At 46.3% G+C, this 18,381-nt stretch overlaps 1 protein-coding gene across 1 annotated transcript in view; it reads left to right on the plus strand.

Annotated features, from left to right (window-relative positions):
- KANSL1 (KAT8 regulatory NSL complex subunit 1) overlaps positions 1–18,381 on the plus strand; it is an 83,320-nt gene that overhangs the window by 39,483 nt on the left and 25,456 nt on the right. Inside the window, 1 exon segment of the mRNA XM_054088227.1 lies at positions 16,240–16,381. Within this exon segment, the coding sequence (XP_053944202.1) occupies positions 16,240–16,381 (142 nt within the window).

The raw sequence follows: 18,381 nt of genomic DNA on the forward strand, positions 1-18,381 counted from the left end.
TAGGTGAACTAATAAAAAGCCCGAACAACAGCTCTTGCCAGTGAGTTACTACAAGCAGTGGATTGTTAACCTGCTGCTAGCCCCCTCTCGTTTCCTTTAATCTAAAGAATTGAATTAAAGTCCATACACTCACTTCTACGCTCGTGTGTGTGCATATAAGATAGATACTTTGCTCCAGAAGAGTCATACTTGCCTGCAAGCTTCAGCCCTTGCAGTTGGAGAGGGAGGCGATAGGATTGGCGATGACACAAGGTTGAAAACCTGTCTTTGTTCTGCCTGGGACGGTGTGCTGCCTTGATCAGAAGGAACTCTCTGCATGTGTTTAATTAATTAAGAGGAAGAAAATAGTGAATTGTTGGTTACAATGGAATTTCTTCTGCGATACTAAATCTATTCAAGTCTAAAGCAATGTTCTACTTGGGACAGTAAATACAACACGTGTAACATCTACTCTTAAAGGTGAACCAGAACTCCTCTAGCCATGTTATAGATGAGGAAAAGATGTCAAGTAACACGTCCAGCATCAAAAGGCATATGTATGATGGAGCAGAGGACTGGCAGATTCAGGACTGAAGTTGCAGCTTTGAGCCTCTTAAACAGTAAGGCCTTCTTCCCACAGGTGCTCTGCCACATTGCAGAGGATGGACGTTGGCCCTCAGTCAGGATTCTGCAGTGGTCCAGCTGTAGTGCGCTACTCCCGAAGGGAAGGTTTTCCTGAGTGGTACAGTAAATAAGTTCAAGTATTAGAGTCCCATGTAGTTCACCGTGGATGTACAGCCATGTGCACTGCTGTCAACTTCTTGCCCTTCTTAATTTTTTTGGCTGTTCTTTGCTTTTCTTCCTGATTTGAGGTAGATTTGCTCTTTGGAGCCTACCTGGAATTAATTCTGTATCTCTGTTTTCAGTGGCAGTTCGTGTTTTAAATCCCATGACGTAGCTCTGTAGAAGAAATGTGGCTGCATGCTTGTGACTTTATGTATTTGGACTTTGCATTACCCAGAGTTTATCATCTGAAGCCTGTCTCCTCTGCCCAAAGCATAGCTAGAGACCTAATAACCATTTGGTAACAAAGTGTTTCCTAGAGATGTAAACAGATCATGAATTGAGGGAATGACATCTAAGGAGTTTGAATCAAAATTGCATGTCAGCAAGAGGTCTGTGCACTGCAAACAGAACTTTTGCATGCGGTCTGGGTATCTGGGCCAAAGCAGAGTCTTGCCCAGAACAGCAAGAGTTGTGAGGGAGGTGGTAACAAAAATATACATGGCATTTAGTGGGACGTGCTAGGATGTTGATGTTGTACCAGAAGAACAGTAGAGAAAACCCAGGAGTTGGTTCTCCAGCCCATTAACTTTTAACCTGGTGTTCGATGCTCTTGGAAATCACATAATTCACTACCATGCCCTTTGGAACTGTCCTGAGCGGAAGTGAGTTAAAGGTTGACGTGTGTCTGTATGTGCTTGAAATAAAAGCTGTATTTCATGTGAAACTTTTGTCATATACTAAGCTAAAACCTCTGTACGTTAAGGGGGTTTGGTAGCTCTTACAAAAATCTGCAGTGAGTCTAGGAGAAGCGTAGTAGTGTTTGCGTGGAGTTTGGGATGTGCTGATGGTCTGCTCTGCTCCTCTGCTCTGTCTGTACAGCCTGTATGTGGTCTGAGCAGAGGGGCAGGGGAACTTGGGTTTTAGTTGTTGAATTGAATTGAATTGAATTGAAGCTTGTATTGTGGAATTCCTTTGTCTGAAGTACTGTACTGAGACAGTGGATTTCCTGGGCGTTGCAAGAGACAAGTCTGAGGAGAGAGCAGACAGCACTGAAGTGTCACATCTGCGTAACTCTGTCCTGATGGGCACCTCACCCCGTGGTGACACTTGCAGTGAAGAAACGTGTAGCCATTTTTTTCTCACCATTGCTTAGTGGCTGTTACAGCTTTGAAGATGTAAACCTGCTGTAAGTGGTCGCAGAAATGCTACAGTTCAAAATGTATGGTTTTCATAGGAATCTCTGGTCATGAGACTGATGTGATCAAGGGGTGCCCACAAGCTTTTCCCTTTATCAAAAGGAAAATTTACAACTGAAATCTGATGCAGCTCTGGGATGATCAAGCAAAATAGGGGGCTCATGTAAATTTCCATTGGCTTTTAGCTGGTTGTTACCTTTGCAGCTGATATCGCAGCCATCCAATTGTCAACCTGGTTCAAGAGCAGTCGGCTTTCTTGCTTTGTGGCTGCTCTGCTGAGCCACATCCATCCAACATGGCCCAGCGTGGCCACCTGTGTTTGTCACCTGCTGGCTGCTCCTGGAGATCCACAGGGTCAGCAAGCTGCCACCACTGGGACGTGCAGCACAGGGGAGCCCTAAGAACAGGGTGGCAGCAGGTTTCTCCACTGCAGGCTCTCGCCGCAGTTCAGGGTCCTCATCCAGCAAACAGTGACGCAGTTGGGACAGTTCACATAGGAATTTTGTTTGTTAGCATCCCTAGCTCTGAGCCTAGCAGAAAAGAGCTCTGTGGACTTACTCAGATCCTCCTTCCTTCCCCCTCTGAGGCATGCGTGCTCTCCCAGGGTTTGAATTACCAAATACTCTTCTCACATACAGCTTACAGATAGAGCATCTGTAAGCTTAAACATTAAGGCCTTTGTCATCCACAGTGAGTAGCAGAGGCCTCCTATGGATAAAACTTTGTTTGAGGAGGGGTCAGTGTTTTGCAGTGCATTGAGTTCTGCTCAAGGACAGAGGCTGGAGAGCGCTGAGAGTGAAATCCTCTGTCCGAGAGACAGTTGGTGCTCCAGCAATGAACCTTTTCCCCTTTCTAGTCCCAGACGCTTGTGCCGAGCGCATTTTGTCCTTGTACCAAAGGGCAGCGCATGCAGCTGGGGTGGAGGAGAGGATGTTGATGCCCTGACTCGGCTGGCAGCCCTCAGATGGCTTGTCAAGTGGAGCCTTCAGTCCTTTTTGTCTTGAGGAGGTCGTCCAGATTTTGTTTTCCAGCTTAAGCATGTGCAACCTCTTATCCGTGCTGTACCACTCACTGAGGGTGCACAGGACAGGCCTCACCACCTCTGGAGCCTTGTGGAGGCAGGTGTGATGGATTGCAGCTCAGCAGTGACACTTCCCCTGGTGTGCTATTGCATCTCTGGTGTGATGCACAAAACAGCTACAGCCACCAGTGGCTTTGGGCTGACTTAAAGCAAACTTTTGTGTGAGTTACATTGGCAGTTTGTTATAGAATCATAGAATCACCAGGTTGGAAAGGACCCACTGGATCATTGAGTCCAACCATTCCTAACTCCCTAAACCATGTCCCTAAGCACTTCATCCACCCATTCCTTAAACACCTCCAGGGAAGGTGACTCGACCACCTCCCTGGGCAGCCTGTTCCAGTGCCCAATGACTCTTTCTGTGAAGAATTTTTTTCTGATATCCAGCCTGAACCTCCCCTGGCGGAGCTTCAGGCCATTCCTCCTCGTCTTGTCCTCAGTCACTTGGGAGAAGAGGCCAGCTCCCTCCTCTCCACAACCTCCTTTCAGGTAGTTGTAGAGAGTAATAAGGTCTCCCCTCAGCCTCCTCTTCTCCAGGCTAAACAACCCCAGCTCTCTCAGCCGCTCCTTATAAGACTTGTTCTCCAGCCCCCTCACCAGCTTCGTTGTTCTTCTCTGGACACGCTCCAGAGCCTCAACATCCTTCTTGTGGTGAGGGGCCCAGAACTGAACACAGGATTCGAGGTGCGGTCTCACCAGTGCAGAGTACAGAGGGAGAATCACCTCCCTGGACTTGCTGGTCACACCGTTTCTGATACAAGCCAAGATGCCATTGTCCTTCTTGTCCACCTGAGCACACTGCTGGCTCATGTTCAGTCGGCTCTCAACCATTACCCCCAGGTCCTTCGCCCTCTGTACAGCTCTCCAGCCACTCTTCCCCCAGTCTGTAGCACTGCATAGGGTTGTTGTGCCACAAATGCAGGAATGGTTGGGTTTTAATTGCGGCTGGCAAACATGTTCGGAAGAAAGTAAGGACTGAAATAGCGGTTCCTAAACTGTGCACTGTGGGACCACACAAGGCACTTGCAGATTCATTAAGTGAGCTTTTTAATGGCAAAGCCAGAATGCACAAGAAATTCATGAGTGTTGACAGATGTCTTCTGGTGCGAAAGCTGTGGAAAGCCCTAGTAGAGGAAGGTGATGTGATATGTCGGTTTGTTGCATGCAGATGAGATGAGAATTTGCCTGAAAGCCCTTAGTTAGTAACATTCATTAGTGGCCAGAGTTGCCCTTCTGGAAGGTTCTTCAACTTGATCAGGGCTCGGTCCTTTCTTAGAAAGTAGAGGTGCTCTTCTGTGTCTCCCAGTTGATGTTTGAATCCGGTGTTTCTTCAGTCCTTTGTGCACCAGAGCATGTTATAAAAGGGGTTTGACATGGTTGAACGATGTGGATTGTGCCTTTCTTCTCCTAATGGAAATTAAACTATGCTCTCGCAGCTCCTGAGGATGCTGTGTTTTGGCCATCCTCATCCATACCTCCAGGACAGCTCTGCACAAAGCTCTTTCCCAGTTGTGCCCCTAGTTTATCTACCTCAAACCCAGCAGCTACCTCTGCATCCTTACTGCCGTAGTGTTCTTGGATTGGATCCAGTGCCATGAAATCTTTCTACATCCTTTGCTGTGGAACGTAATTGCTAATTCCTTGATTTATGCCTTCGTGTCTTCTCTATCTAGTGCTGCTTGTCCACAGTTAAGTAGCCAGAAGCAGATTCCCTTCTCCCTGCCTATGCCACCGGGATGCACCAAGACTGCTTTGTGCCATGTTTCTATACGGCTCTGGGCAAAACGGAACGTAGTGTGATTCCCATCAGTTTCCTGTCATTCTTCCTCTTTCCATTTCTCTCTGGACTTTTTTGTGCTCCTGTGCTGTGCAGTAGTCCTTTAGCCAGGGTTATTTTATCCCATTTCTCAAATAAAGGGCTCAGACGCCAAAAATGTGTTATTTCTGTGTTAACTGGAAAGGCCCTTCAGGTTGAGAGAGGAAACTTCTCTTGGATCGATGCCAGGAATAGCACATCTACCCCTTCTCTTGGCTAAATGACCTTCAGATGTAATATTGATGTGCAGCTTTATCCTTGCTCTGTTTTAGACTGAGGAGGTGATCTCTGCTGGGAGACCGCTGTAGGGCAAGCCTGTGTAGGTACATACGTTACAGCAAAGTCCTCTGGCTGCTGAGCTGCAGTGGGGATCTCTGCAGCTTTATTCCATGGGTGTCCTCTTTCCCTAAAAAGTCTGATGCTTCTGTTACTTGGAGCAGGGATGACGTCCCTGTGCTTCAAGCCAAAAAACCCTGTATTTTCATTTTTCCTACAACTAAAAAAAAAACTGACAGTGGAGGCTTGGAAATTGGGGCAAGCCCATAATCGTGTGGGCATGAGATGTGATCACATGCATGCACTCCCTCTGCCTCCTGTGGCATAGCTTTCCTGGGCAGGTCCAGGAGACAGACTGCTTCTCCCCTGGAGGGCATGGAGCTTGGGGAGCCTTGCGACTGCACCTGATGGGTGAATTCATACCATGGTTATGCATCAATGCTGCCTCTGCTGCTTTCCATTTTTCCCAAAATCAATTAGTTAGCCCTTACTTCTGCCTATCGCAGCCCGTATCAGCCATATTTAGCACTGATACCTTCTGCTTCGGCTGGAAATGATTCTTGGCTTCTTCCTATATTGTTCTAGTGTCACTACATGGTCCAAACAAATGTATTTTTCTCTATTTCTACCTCTGTGTCAGCTTAAAAGCCTGCTTGCTCTAATGAACTCTAAGGAAGACTGGAAAAAAACTTTTTAAGAAGAGGCTTTTGTGAAAAGTGTTCAGGGGTCTTGTGCTTCAGGAGTGAAGCACAGCTTAATTTTGTGAGGCTCAGAGCTGTGTTTATGAACACCAACTTTGTATTGGAATTCTGCAGTTTGAGATGTGTGTTTGCAAAGCTCCCTCCTTTTCCTCCCAGGACATTGAAGAGCAGATAAGGAGAGTGAGATCATCTCCATAGCACAGGAATTTCCCAGGCCTAGGGAAGAAGCCTGCCTCGGTGTAATCACTTATCCTTAAGTTTCATTTCGATCTTGGGCTACGAAACCTGTGGAGTTAAATTTAAAAACCCCTTGGGTCTTAATGGCTGCGTAATGAAAAGTGAAGAGACTGAAGCTACATTTTCATTCCTGGAAAGGCTGTATCCTGTGCTGCACGCTGCTATCTGTCAGTACCCTGCAGTAGATGAGGGAGAAGAAAGAGACTGTCTAGCTCCTGCAAGCTAAACCAAGAGGGAAATGGAAGTATGTTTCTTTTGGTGGACTGCTGACTTTAGTCCTGCTTGGATTGATGGATACTAGAAGTTGCTTAGTGGAGAACAGTCTGGGCAGGTGTCTGCATCCCGTGTTGGTCTATAGTGAGTCCTGACCTGCTCCATTGCTGGCATGCTTGGTAGATGCTGAAGGAGTGGTTGTCATCTCTTGCAAGGAGAGCTGGGGCATGGGCATCCAAGGAGTTCTCGGCTTCAAGGTGAGCTGTAGTTTTTGTTAGATCTCCTGAGATGCTTTTGCTGGTGCTGCCCAATTGGAAAGCTTTGCAACGCTGAGATGACTGTAGTTGCACTTGTTTAGATTGAGACGGCACGATTGGCAAACTGCCTTTCCTGGTGCTGTTTGCTTTGTGGTGTGAGATGGAAGTTTTTTAACATACTAGAGAATAACTCCATAAATTCTGCTTTACATAAACTGTTCTGAACAATGGAAACCATGTCCCAAGTCAGTCCTGTTCTGACACAGTGTTGTGTTAATGTCGTTCACTAACTGGAGTCCTGAGCTGTTGTCCTCGTGCTGGCAATAATTCAGTGTAGTTTCTGCATTATGGAATATTGATTTACTGTGGAGCATAAAAATGTGCAGTACTCAGCAGAACCTCACCAGTTGTTATGCTCTAGGAACACTGCTGCTCAGGAATGTGAAATAAATTTTCCCATTTAACAATAGATCCTGATTTGCATAGTCTCTGTTCTTATTTTCCCAGGGATTGTGCCACTAGGCCTAGAGTGAGCACTCCCCCTTTTTGACACCAACCTCCGTGTTTGCGCGTACACACAGAGGGCTTTGCTGTTGAACACATGCTGTAACTTCTCAAACGGTTTTGCTCTGTGCTGCCATTGTCTTCTCTTGCTTGTGCTCTTACTAGTTTGAAGCATTTCAGAAGGCACTGAACATTCCCTTCCTTCTCCTCTTTGGTGTTTTAACTGCATTCATTTCATGGAAGCTTGGTTACCGCAATCCAAAAAGTCAAATTGATCTGTGCTGCTGAGTGAAAGGCAGTATCTTGTTGCTGTCTGAAGAGATGGAAAGGGGCTTGTTTCCTCAAGGATACCTGGGGAAACGCTGGCTGCTGCTGCAGCCCTGGCTGACTCGCCCCATGAGGTGCTTCTTGACTTCATGGTATCATAGTATAGTTAGGGTTGGAAGGGACCTTAAAGATCATCTAGTTCCAACCCCCACTTTTCTCCCTGCACCTGGCCCTGTAGTTTGTGGGTGCCAAAACAGGATTCGGGCATGGGCCACAGTACTTGCATTGGCATAGCTGAAAGAATAAAATCAGAATTTCAAACTCTTGTCACAGAACAATTGTTGCTGCTAAGGGCTGAAGAGCAGCTAAAGCTTGGAATGACTTTTTTTCAGTCAGCTGAATAAATGCTTGGGGCATTGCAGAAATGTCATAGCGTAAGGGTCGAAGGCACTTGGATTTGAAATATCGCAAAAGTTCAAGCCTAGCCCTGACAACTGACTTGAAGAATTTCAGCAGAGATCTTAAAGCATTCAGGAAACTGAGGAGGAACAAGAATCGGCAAACTCTAGTTCTGAGTCTGAGCAGAGCCTTCTGCTGGGCCATGCTGTTTTACTTCCAATGGATCGTCTCTCTGCCAAATTTATGCCTTGGTCATGAATGGAACAGAAAGGGAAATGGTAAGGGTACGATGGTTGTTCTGTTGAAATCTCTTCATGGTTAACATGTACACTGCATCACGGAGCCCTTGTGCTTATGAGTCTTTCTGGGGCTTCATGGAAAATAAGGGCTTCTTTTTTTCTTTCTTTTAAATAGGTGACACCCTGAGGTAGCTGAAGGGGTTAAGGAAGCCGGAGGACTAGTGATATAGCAGCAGAGGAGAGTGTGAGCCTGCCTCACAGGAACCAGGTGGAGGGCTGGAGCGGCATCTGTGTATGCATGTTGGCTTGGGGAGCTGAGTGCTTTGGAAAGATCCTCTCTGCAGTGGTCTTTGGGAATGAATGAGGTGGAGGTGCTAAGAGGAACACTGGTAAGGGACCTTAAAGTTTATGAAAAACAATAATGAAACAAAGAAAAAACAAACCAAGAAAAGCTTGAAGTGTTCTCCAGCACTGAAGTGGTGGTTTCTAGTCTGTGTGTTTCCCCCTCACCTAACCAGATCCCTTTGGATTCACCCATTAATGGAAGGAAGCTGAGTGGAGGTTGACAGGGCAGAGAGTGCATATGTGTTACCTACACAGCGCTTACAGGTTGCTCAGAAGATCAGCAGTGAGTCACTGGTGGCCTCTGCTTTGACTTCCATGTCCAGGAAGAACAAGGAGCGATTGCAGCTTTTGCTGCTGGTCAGCCAAGGCAGAGGAAGGCAAGTTCTGAAAAATGCCAGTGCGGTGCCCAGACACGTGTCCCGGACAGCTGTGGTGCAGCCCACGCCCCTCTAGGACCTGCTGCACAAGGGTTTTCCTGATGGGCAGGGCTCTGCGCAAGCATTCAATACACTCCCCTCTATCACTTACCCCTCTCTGCCTGTCGCCTTAGTGCCTGGCTCCTCATCTGTGTTTGGAAGTTGTCCTTGTTGTGTCACCCTGTGGGCTGTTATCTGAGTCCTGCTGGTGGGTTGGTGCAAGGGATAGGAGTGTTACAGATGTCGTTCCCTTGTGATCCAGCACAGAGTGGAGCCCGGACATGTTTTGTTCCTGTTAGCTTGGCCACAGAGAAGATGGGCACAGCAGAGGGAGCTGTGGCAGAGCTGCTGCTGTGTGGACAAAGCATGTTGGTGCTGTGTGTGTGGGAACGGGTGCCCGAAACACCACAGACCCTTTGCTGATGCCTTAGGGAATGTATTAGGGTCACCATTCAAACAGAATACATTTATTGTGTCCTTCCAGTACCTAAAACCAAAGCCTATTAAGAGATCCACTCACCGTTTTTGAGAGACCATTCTCCCATTTCTGGGCTTCAGTGAAAGCTGCCGTGTGTTCCTTTCAAGGTTTCCACCTGGATTGTGGATGGGATTGAGGAAGGGCCAGCACAGACAGAGTGAGTGACTCAGCACCACTGATACACGAGTCACTGCTACCATGCACTAGTGCACTGAAATGTTGTGCCATCAGCAGAGGAGCCCATGTGCCTTGTGCTGTGCCTGGGGGGTATGGCATTTCCACCCACAGATGACAGCGTTCGTCTGCTGCTCTGATTTTGGCTGCTAAAGATCCTGCTGCGCAGCCAGACCCTGGATGTGGCACAGGGGTGTGCGAGAGCTCTAGTTAAAGGTTACTGGAGCTGCTGCGGGTGCTGTTTCACCAGCCAGCAGTGTTGCGCTGAGCTAAAAATGGCAGGTAAATAAAATGATGATTTTCAGTTTCCTGATGAGAAACCACATACAGTTTGTTTGCTCTGTGTGTGTCTGTCTCCATAGAATTTGCTGGGTTGCTCCCTGCTCGCTTGCTGGGATTCCTCTTATGTTGTATATATTATTTTTCGAAGTATTATATTTAAGGGACAAAGGATACTTTAGTTGGGTAGCTTGGTTTTTATTTGCTTTTCTGAGACCACTTTCTGAAACGATTTGCACTTGGAAGTTCAAATCTTGTTAAGAGAAGCCTGATGCTGAGGTAAGTAGGTGGAGGCAATGTTCAACCACAGAAAATACTCTGAGGTTTTATTTCAAGGGAAAACTTTCTCGAAGAGTGGATTCAAGTATGTTTTTGTTATTCAGCTTCTAAACCAGTTTAAATTGTCCTGGATCATGGTGAAATCTGTCTGACAGCTGGGAGGGCTGGGAAGGAGGTTTGGTTCTGTGCAGGGAGCAAGGGGTGGTTTGTTTTTGCAGTTGTTTCACTTTGGTATTTTTAATTTCCCTCTTTTGTTTCCCCATCTGTGGGTCTGTTTGTGATTGAGTTGTATACCCATCCAAGGGGTTTCTTGGATCCTTGGGTTGCACTTGCCTTCTGCTAGGAAGGGGTTTAGGGATATTTTGGGGCGAGAAACTGCTGTGAGAGAGTGGCCGGGGGCAAAAGCTTTGGCTGCAGCAGCAAGGGGGGCGAATGCAAGAAATGAACTTGAGTACAGAGCATCACCTCAAGTTGAGGCACTGCTGGGGCCCGTGTCTCGGCACCAGTGCTTTGCAACTGGCGTATTTGGAATTTGGATACTGTGCACAGTTGCCACAGGCTCTTTGGCCTTATCCTGCTATCATTTCTGTGTTGGAGTTCAGGCATCTCTTAATGGCTGGGCCAAGTTTTTTCCGTCTTTTCTCACACCCCCCCCCCCCCCCCCCCCCCCGTTTTAATAGAAATTAAGTAGAGATGCCAAAACAAACCTTTCATATCCTGATCCAAGGGATGGTTGCTCTGTAGACAAAGCGTTGCATGCTGTGGCCAGTGGTGTGGTTTGGATTGTTCCACGTAGTCAAAAAGGAGGGCAGTTGGGATCTGCTCTATTTGAATGCAAATTTTGCATGGCCCCTGGGCTGCTGGCAGCCAGTGCTGCCTTCTCCTTGAGCAAGAGCCAGGCTTCCTTCCTTAGCCCAGCAGCAAAACACCTTAGGATTTGTGCTTTCAAATCTCCCATGAGCAGCAGGGAGGGTTCAGTGAGGAGCAGTGGAAATAACTTTTTTACTCCCAGCCTCTAGAGATCTTTAGTTTTTCTGAATATGGGGATGAATGAGTGGAGTTAAGGTTTGAACAAGATGTAGATTAGTGCAGCACACACCCTGTGCGCAGAGGAGACCTTTGGAAGATACTGTTTCTGTCTGCAGGGTAAGGGCAGGTGTTCCACTGAAAAAAGCATTCATGTTGGCCTCTTTGCAAGCCGAAGATGATCTGACTAGCTCATGAGGTTGTTCTTGTGCTCCTGAGGTTTTTTCTTCCACTTACCATGCAAGTGCATCTGGCAAGGTTTAAATCGTGCTCCACCCATAGAGCCTGGTTTTGCTTGAGTCTGAAAAGAAAGCATAAAAGGAATGAATGTGGGCTGAGGAATGAATGTGAAGGATGTATGGGGACAGGAGCAAAATGGAAAATAGCAGCTGAACTGGGTGCAAATGTCTTTCTTCCTTTAGTGAAGCACAATTAAAGATCATGAGAGCAACTGAAAAAGTTGCAAAGTAGTTAAAAAGTAGTGGTTGGGAATGACTTAAGTTTTTGTTGTCAGAACTGTGCATGTGACCACAGCACATGGCTTTTTATTTAGACTGATCCTGGCTTCCCAGGGTGCATAAGCATTGGTAATGCTGTCGCTAGCGTGCACTCTGAACAGCAAGTGTCCCAGTATTCTCCTTTGCTTTCAGTCTTGGCATTTGAGCCCCTCAGAAGGTGAGCAGAGAAAGGGGATGGGAAGCTTTTTTTTAACCTGATTTTAAAGGTAATGTTTTTCAGTTTCTGGTGAATCAGCAAGAGTTGATTTAACCATGAGATTTCTCTTGGCATCTCACTATTGTTAGGAGTAGGCATTGCACCATTATGGGCATGAGGCATTGCACTCATGCTACTGAACTTTGCCCTGGGGCTGCTGCCTTGTGGTAGGTAATGCAAGGAAAGCATGCGGAATTAATGTGGATGGTTTGCCTTTTAATAGAGTTGACAGCTGAATTTCATAAACTGTCATGCTGTGAACTGCTTTTGTGGTCTGTTGGCAGGTTTTGTTCCTACTGAAGATCCCGTGTGGAAACGGGAACTTAACTCTGGTGTGCTGCATTTTTGTTTGCCATAGCTTGCAGCAAGATCCCCTTCTTTGAGCTGAAGATGGTGAACTGCATCAAGAGCTTGGGCAGCTCTCAGGAAGGCATGGAGTGCACCTCTGAGTGTTTTGATGATGGTGGGATGAGGACTTGAATATAAGGCTGGGAAGAGGAAGGCAGCTTGTGCAGAGATTTATGGAGCAGAATCAAACTGGCAATGGTACTGTGACTTCCTACATAGGCAGATAGGCTGGTGCAGTCTGAGAGATGTGTGTAGCTGGTGATGACCTGCACATCTGCATTTTCATCTTGGGTCCTTGAGGAAGGGATGCATCTGTGAAGGCCCATCCCAGGCCAAAAGCAGGTTGTTACCAATCTGGAGCCAGTCAGCTGGAACATTAAGAGCAGTTCGTGGCAAACCAGTAGCACCCAGCCTGCTTTTTTGATACCTAGCCCTGACAGATCTAAAGCCTCATAGACCCATGAGTGATGAACATGAACAGTGGCTTCAGGACAATCCCAGGTTTTCAATGTGGATCTGTGCCTTTTGTGGGAAAGATTGTGGTGTGCTGGGGTGGGACTCCAGCAAGTCAGCACAGGAGGTGGGATTAGACAACTTCAGAAAAGGAGAATTTGGTTGAATAGCACAAGAATGGACCAGGACAGAGAGCTTCATGAAGGCAGTCTTGCAGAGGAAGGTCCATTGAGCAATGTTTCAATGTTCACTCCGTCAGATAGTGAAACTTTGATCCAGCTGTGTCTCAGACGGGTGTTAAAAGGTTCATCCTTCTCTGCACAACATAGGGACTTGTCAAAGTGAGGCCCCAGTTGTGGGTCATCTGGCAAGTGTCTCCTGGTTCCCAGTACCAAAGCCTCATTTGGTGGTCAGATACTTAATCGTCTTGTTCAGGAAGTGTACTGTGCTGTTCCTCTTCGGGTCTGTCCTAATGCTGGGTTGAGCTGGCAGTGGCTTCTGCCTGTCTGGAGCAGGGCGTCTGACAGGGGTTTCAGGTGGCTGCCAGTGCTGACTGCAGCGACTCCTAATGCTGCGTTTTGTTCATGGTTGCTACTTTCCTAGTGCTAGTTGAGAAAAATAACCATTTGCAAAGTATTTGTGTAGAGATTAAAGCTAAAGAAGCTTCACAGCTTGTTATCCAAAAGCTAATCTACTTGGGAAAACACATCCATGTTGCTGACAGCACATCGCAGCGAAGGGCGTAATCAAATTGGCTCTGCAAAAGGCTGAATTCTAAATATAGAGGACCACGCTACATTCAGTACTGTTTTGGAAAGTGTGGCTGCGCAATCATTATGTATCTTCCCCTCTTCCACCCATGCCGCAGGGTGTCAGAGAATGAAATATATATGGTATTGTTTCACTTTCTTGAGTTATTTTTGGTTTAAATCCAGTGTTTTTTTTCCGGGGTAGGATGTGTCCTGATTTTAAGGTGAAGAGCAGGTCTGCTGCTGCTTATACTGCCATGTCACTTAGGAATCAAAATGGATGTCAGGTGTTTTTTATACTTAATCTTGATTTCTATGTAATCTGAGCAAGAGAATGAGCTGTGTTTAGCAGAGCAGGCCAGTATTGTTCAGCAGGCATAGGTGCTTTATAAGGTTGCAGGGGCGATCAGAGGAGCTGGTGGTTTGGAGGTGCTCTTAACAGCTTTTGATCTTTCTTTTACCTGGTTTAAAAAAAGAAATTCCTAGTGCTACATGGATCCCCAGAGGGCAAACTGAAGCCTGCTGAGATCTGGCTTAAGCGTCCTCAGCTTTCTAGGCATCTGGATAGTCTGTTGCATCCACAAATGCCAAAGATGCCATAAGAGCAGACACAGCCATTGCAGAGGTCTTTCCTGTCTTTAAGCTATAAAGAAAGATGAACTCTTCTCCAGTAAAATTGCTGCTAGGTGCTGAAATGAGAGTACGGTTGAATTTCACCAAAACTTGGCAGAGAAGTAGCATGTTCTGGAAAGCCTTGTGGGGAAAACACTGTCAGTCTTAGGGGTGATGGAGTCAGAGCAGCACTGCTTCTCCAGTGATGCTCAGAGAAACTTCTCTCTGAGAGATGAGGGGAAAGATTTGCTCCCCAAATATAGCTTTTCTAACCTCTGGTGTCGTGGGGGAGGTTTCTCGCCATTTGGGATCAGCCTGGCAATCCCTGGTGAGGAGGAGGGACCATAAAGCTTGCAAGACATCATCCTTGGAGCAGAGTGAAGCATAGTGGGGCCGGTGATCTGGATCAGAGCTGCGTGGCTGGGTGGTGCTTGCAACTGCTTAGCCCACTGTAACCCAGCTCAGCCCTGTAGTCCCTCGGTCTTACTGGTGGGGTCTATCAGACCCCTGCCCAGCTGCGATGCCTGGGCCACGGTTTGTCTTGGGCTCTGCTGGCTGCATCCTCACGATAAACATTGGAGGGTTAATATCTGCCCGTGCTTTGGCATCTATCTACAATAAGTAATAAAATTTCCACCAAACACAAGGTCAGTATTGATCATAATAGAGCAGGCACATTACACGGGGAAATATTCCAGAGAGAAGGACTTAAGCTCCTGAAAGTGATTTGAAAATGGTCTTGGAGAGGGCTGGAAGGACTGTAGGCAGCAGATACAGCTGCCTATTCAGTGGAAATCTGGCCTAAACTGGCACTGATGCAATGCCGCTCACGCAGCCAGGAGTCCAGCAAGAATACGGAGAATGTGTCCTGTTCTAAATTTGTGGTTTTGCTTGCAGTTGGAAGGAACCAGCTCCTCCTTCGTGGGGTATTTCTGTTAGTTAATTTGAAACTTGCAGTAATGCTGGTGGTGGGGTTTTTTTGGGCAAGTGTGTTTGGTTGCCATGCACCAAAATAATGGCATGCACACACAGGACGTCGGGTTTTTTTTTCTAAGAACTTGATTATTACTCTTGCTTACTGTCTCTGCAGCTACGGTGCTTCAGCATTAAATCTCTTTTACCATGTGCTGCTTTTGCCGTAATGGCTGTAATTCAGCTTTGAAGTAAATGGGTTAATCTCAGCGGAAGGCTTCTTGGTTAGATTCTGGAAGAAAAATCTGGACATTGTGGTGGCTCTCCCGCCCCATGTGCTCTTGCTGGGTTCAAAAATGTTCCAGAAGGAGGGATGGATGAGCAAAGGGAATTATTTTGTGATTTATTTCTTAATTACTAAACATCCACATGTGGCAACGGCTTTGTGTGTGCACTTTTTGTTAATGTTCTTGTTTCTGCACCATATTGTCATTTTCTTCCTTTCCTGGTAGCCTTCGTACTTGTCCTTCAGAATCAGGATGCTTAGGGTATATTCTTGTAATATTAAGGCTTTTAATGTTCGAAAGCAGAGCTGTGGATTTGTATGTATCTTACCACTGTCATGTTCCTTTCTGCCCTGAAGTGTGGCTGTAGGGAGCAATGGCATTTTTGTGACAGTTGACTGTGAAATGCGATGGTGGAATGCATGCACCAGTGAGGACAGATTTCTGCTCCTGCAGAACTGTACTTTGTGTTTGCAGCAGAGATAAAAAAGGTAGGAAATCAGTCAAGAGTTGCAAAGTGTGTGGGTTCCCCCAGTGCACCTACACGTGCTTGCCTTCTCTCACATTGCGCCTCGGAGAGCTGGAGGAGTCACTCACTTGGTAATTCTCTGATGTATGTTCCTGGCCTCTTTCTTTGCTCAGTCAAGCCGGCAGATGTGAAATCATGTTTAGCGCTGCCTGCTTTCCTTTGCAGCTCCTTATTGCAGGACAGCAGGTTGTGCAAGGCGCTGGTAGCTCTGTGGTGGTTGCTCTTGAAACTGAAGGATGTCAGGTTGTAAAATTTGCCACTGAGTTTTAATTGTGGCCACCTGGTCTGTGCTGGTGTTCAGGCATATTTTGTGTCTGGTGACAGAGGTCTTTTATTGAAGAGGCTGTGTCAAGGAAGGTAGGGCAGATAAGTTTTGTTTTCTCCAAGACTTGGAAAAACGGGTCTGGCTGATGTGGCCAGCTGAATATGGAATAAAATCTTAACGCTTGCATAGGCAGGACTTCAGTCACCGGGTACCAAAAGTTGTTAGTACTGCTCTGTGGAAGCATGGCTTTTATAGCACGTCTGTAGTTTGACTGGTAATTATTAGCGGTGCCTAGATGGTATCAGTCCTGCCATTCAGCGTGTAGCTTTTGATCTGGCTGTCAGTTCTACTCAGGTTTTTTTGCAGGCTGTATAATTAAAATCACACTCAAAATAATCCCTCCCTTCCCCTTTCTGTTTTTCCAGGAGACGAAGGGCAGAGTGGAGATGGGCAGCAGACCGTGCAGCTATCGTCAGTCGCTGGAATTGGCTCCAAGCCCACGTCTCAGACCTGGAATACCGAATCCGGCAGCAAACGGACATTTACAAGCAGATCAGAGCCAATAAGGTGAGGACCAGGAGTGCATTTGAATGCGTGTAATTTGACTCTGCCTGCCTCCATGGCTGTCTTTTCTGATGCCGTGGGGGGTGAATATGCAAAGCGTGATGCTTTCCCCCCTGCATCTCTCAGAAAGTATATTGCACATTTGTAACTAATTCTGATGCTGTTTGTCATAGGCTGAGTGTAATTCTCTTCCCTTTTCCCTGGCTCATTATGGTGACACGAAGAGAATAATGTCTTACTTTAGAGTCAGTTTGTGGGTACTGAACAAAATAGTTGCTGTTCTCTGTCATTCAAGCCTTTCTTTTTATTTGATTTAAAAAAAAAAACCAAAAACAGGTTTCTGTTCTTTCTTTTTGGGAATAGCTGAAGGTAGGGGTAAGGAACAACTTAACAAGAGACTTGTCAGGCAGGAGAGGGAACTGTGAATGTTATGCTGTCACATAACACAGGCTTAAAATTGAGTCTATCATAAAAAAAGTACTGTTTCTAGGTGCTGCCCTTTGTGGAAGGAATTATTTTTTTCAGACTTGCTCTGAGATGGTGGGACAACAGGGGAGAGCAGAGAAGGAATGAGGAAGGAACTGTTATCGAGACTTGCTCAGGTGTGCATGTCTAAATGCCAGGCCTTGGAGGGAAGAATGTCTGGAGTTTGTGGCAAGAAGGCTCATGGTATCGCATCAACTACAGATCCTCTGGAATTCAAAGTCCAGCAAATGCTTTTCCCAAGACGTGTGGTGCTTGGAGGGTGGTGGATATGAGTCTTCCAGGCAGGTGGGAAGTACAGACAGGGGAGGGAAACAGGGCTTGTATGTAACTGTGTAATTCAACAGGCTAAAGAACAGGCTAAAGTGATTGGGGTCTCCACGTCACTGGGTGGAAGACCATGGCTTGCTAAATGGAACACGTTACCGTGAGGAGAGCGAAAGGCTTCTGGGAAGTGGACTGTGTGTCAAATAAATGAACCAGTTTTGGAAAGAATTGTCTTCCTTCTGTCTTAAGAAAGCTGATCATGCAAGATTCTAAGTGTAAGATACAAAATAGCTAAACATTTATATGCTGGAAGTTAAATAACGGGAGAAATGAAAAAACTCATGAAGTGGAAGATTTGGTGCTTTCACCAGATGATGGCAACTTGACAGACTTGTGAGATGGCCTGGTTATGCTGTCGACATCCCGTGTGTTTTTATCTGAAGTTGCAGTCTCTGGATCCGAAAGGCGAACATCTCAGTATTGTGTGAGAATTGAAAAGCGTGGCTGGGGCTTTGGAAAACAGGATGTCATCTTTTTTATTTGTTCAAACAAGAACTTCTCAACTGCGCTAACCCAACACCTGAATTTAAGATGAAGCATGCCCCTTGCAGTGGAGAAAGGAGTTCAGATGTTGAGGATTTGGCAGAGTCTGCTCTGCCTGAAGAAGAAAGCGGGTATCAAATCCCCTCTTTCTGGTAGGACTTAGTGGAGATAACCACTCGCACCTATCTGTCGGTGTCCTGGTGTCATCGAGCTCACAGATGCCTTGTGAAATGAGTTCTCGTTTCTTCAATGACAAGCTCTGAGTACAATTTCTAAAAGCAATCTTTTGAGGATGAGTATTGGAGACCAGAGAAACAAGTGCATGGCTCAGTGATACAGGAATCATCTTGGAGTGGAGTTTGCTTCTAGTTGTGTGAGGATAACACTTAAGGAATTCGGAAACACCTCCATTTTTCTACCAGCATAACTTGACTCTGGCTTACTTGGCCACAAGAAGATTAAAAGGGAGCTGCTGCAGAAATTGAAAATTGCTGTTCTGTTTTATCCTTTTTCTAGGTTAATTACCTTTATTCATTTAGATTCATATCCCAATTTACCCGTCAGGAAAGATGCATAGCATCGTCAAAGCGAGCGAAGGACTAGGCAGTCAAAAATTACCTGTTTTGAGGGTACACGGCTTCCTTAGGTGTCTTGGCAGTAATTGTGTTTTCAGTGCATTTGGATCAGCTCACTTGGAGCCTGGTGAGATA

Source organism: Cuculus canorus, chromosome 25 (genome assembly GCF_017976375.1).
Source record: "Cuculus canorus isolate bCucCan1 chromosome 25, bCucCan1.pri, whole genome shotgun sequence".
Taxonomy (NCBI): Eukaryota; Metazoa; Chordata; class Aves; order Cuculiformes; family Cuculidae; genus Cuculus; species Cuculus canorus.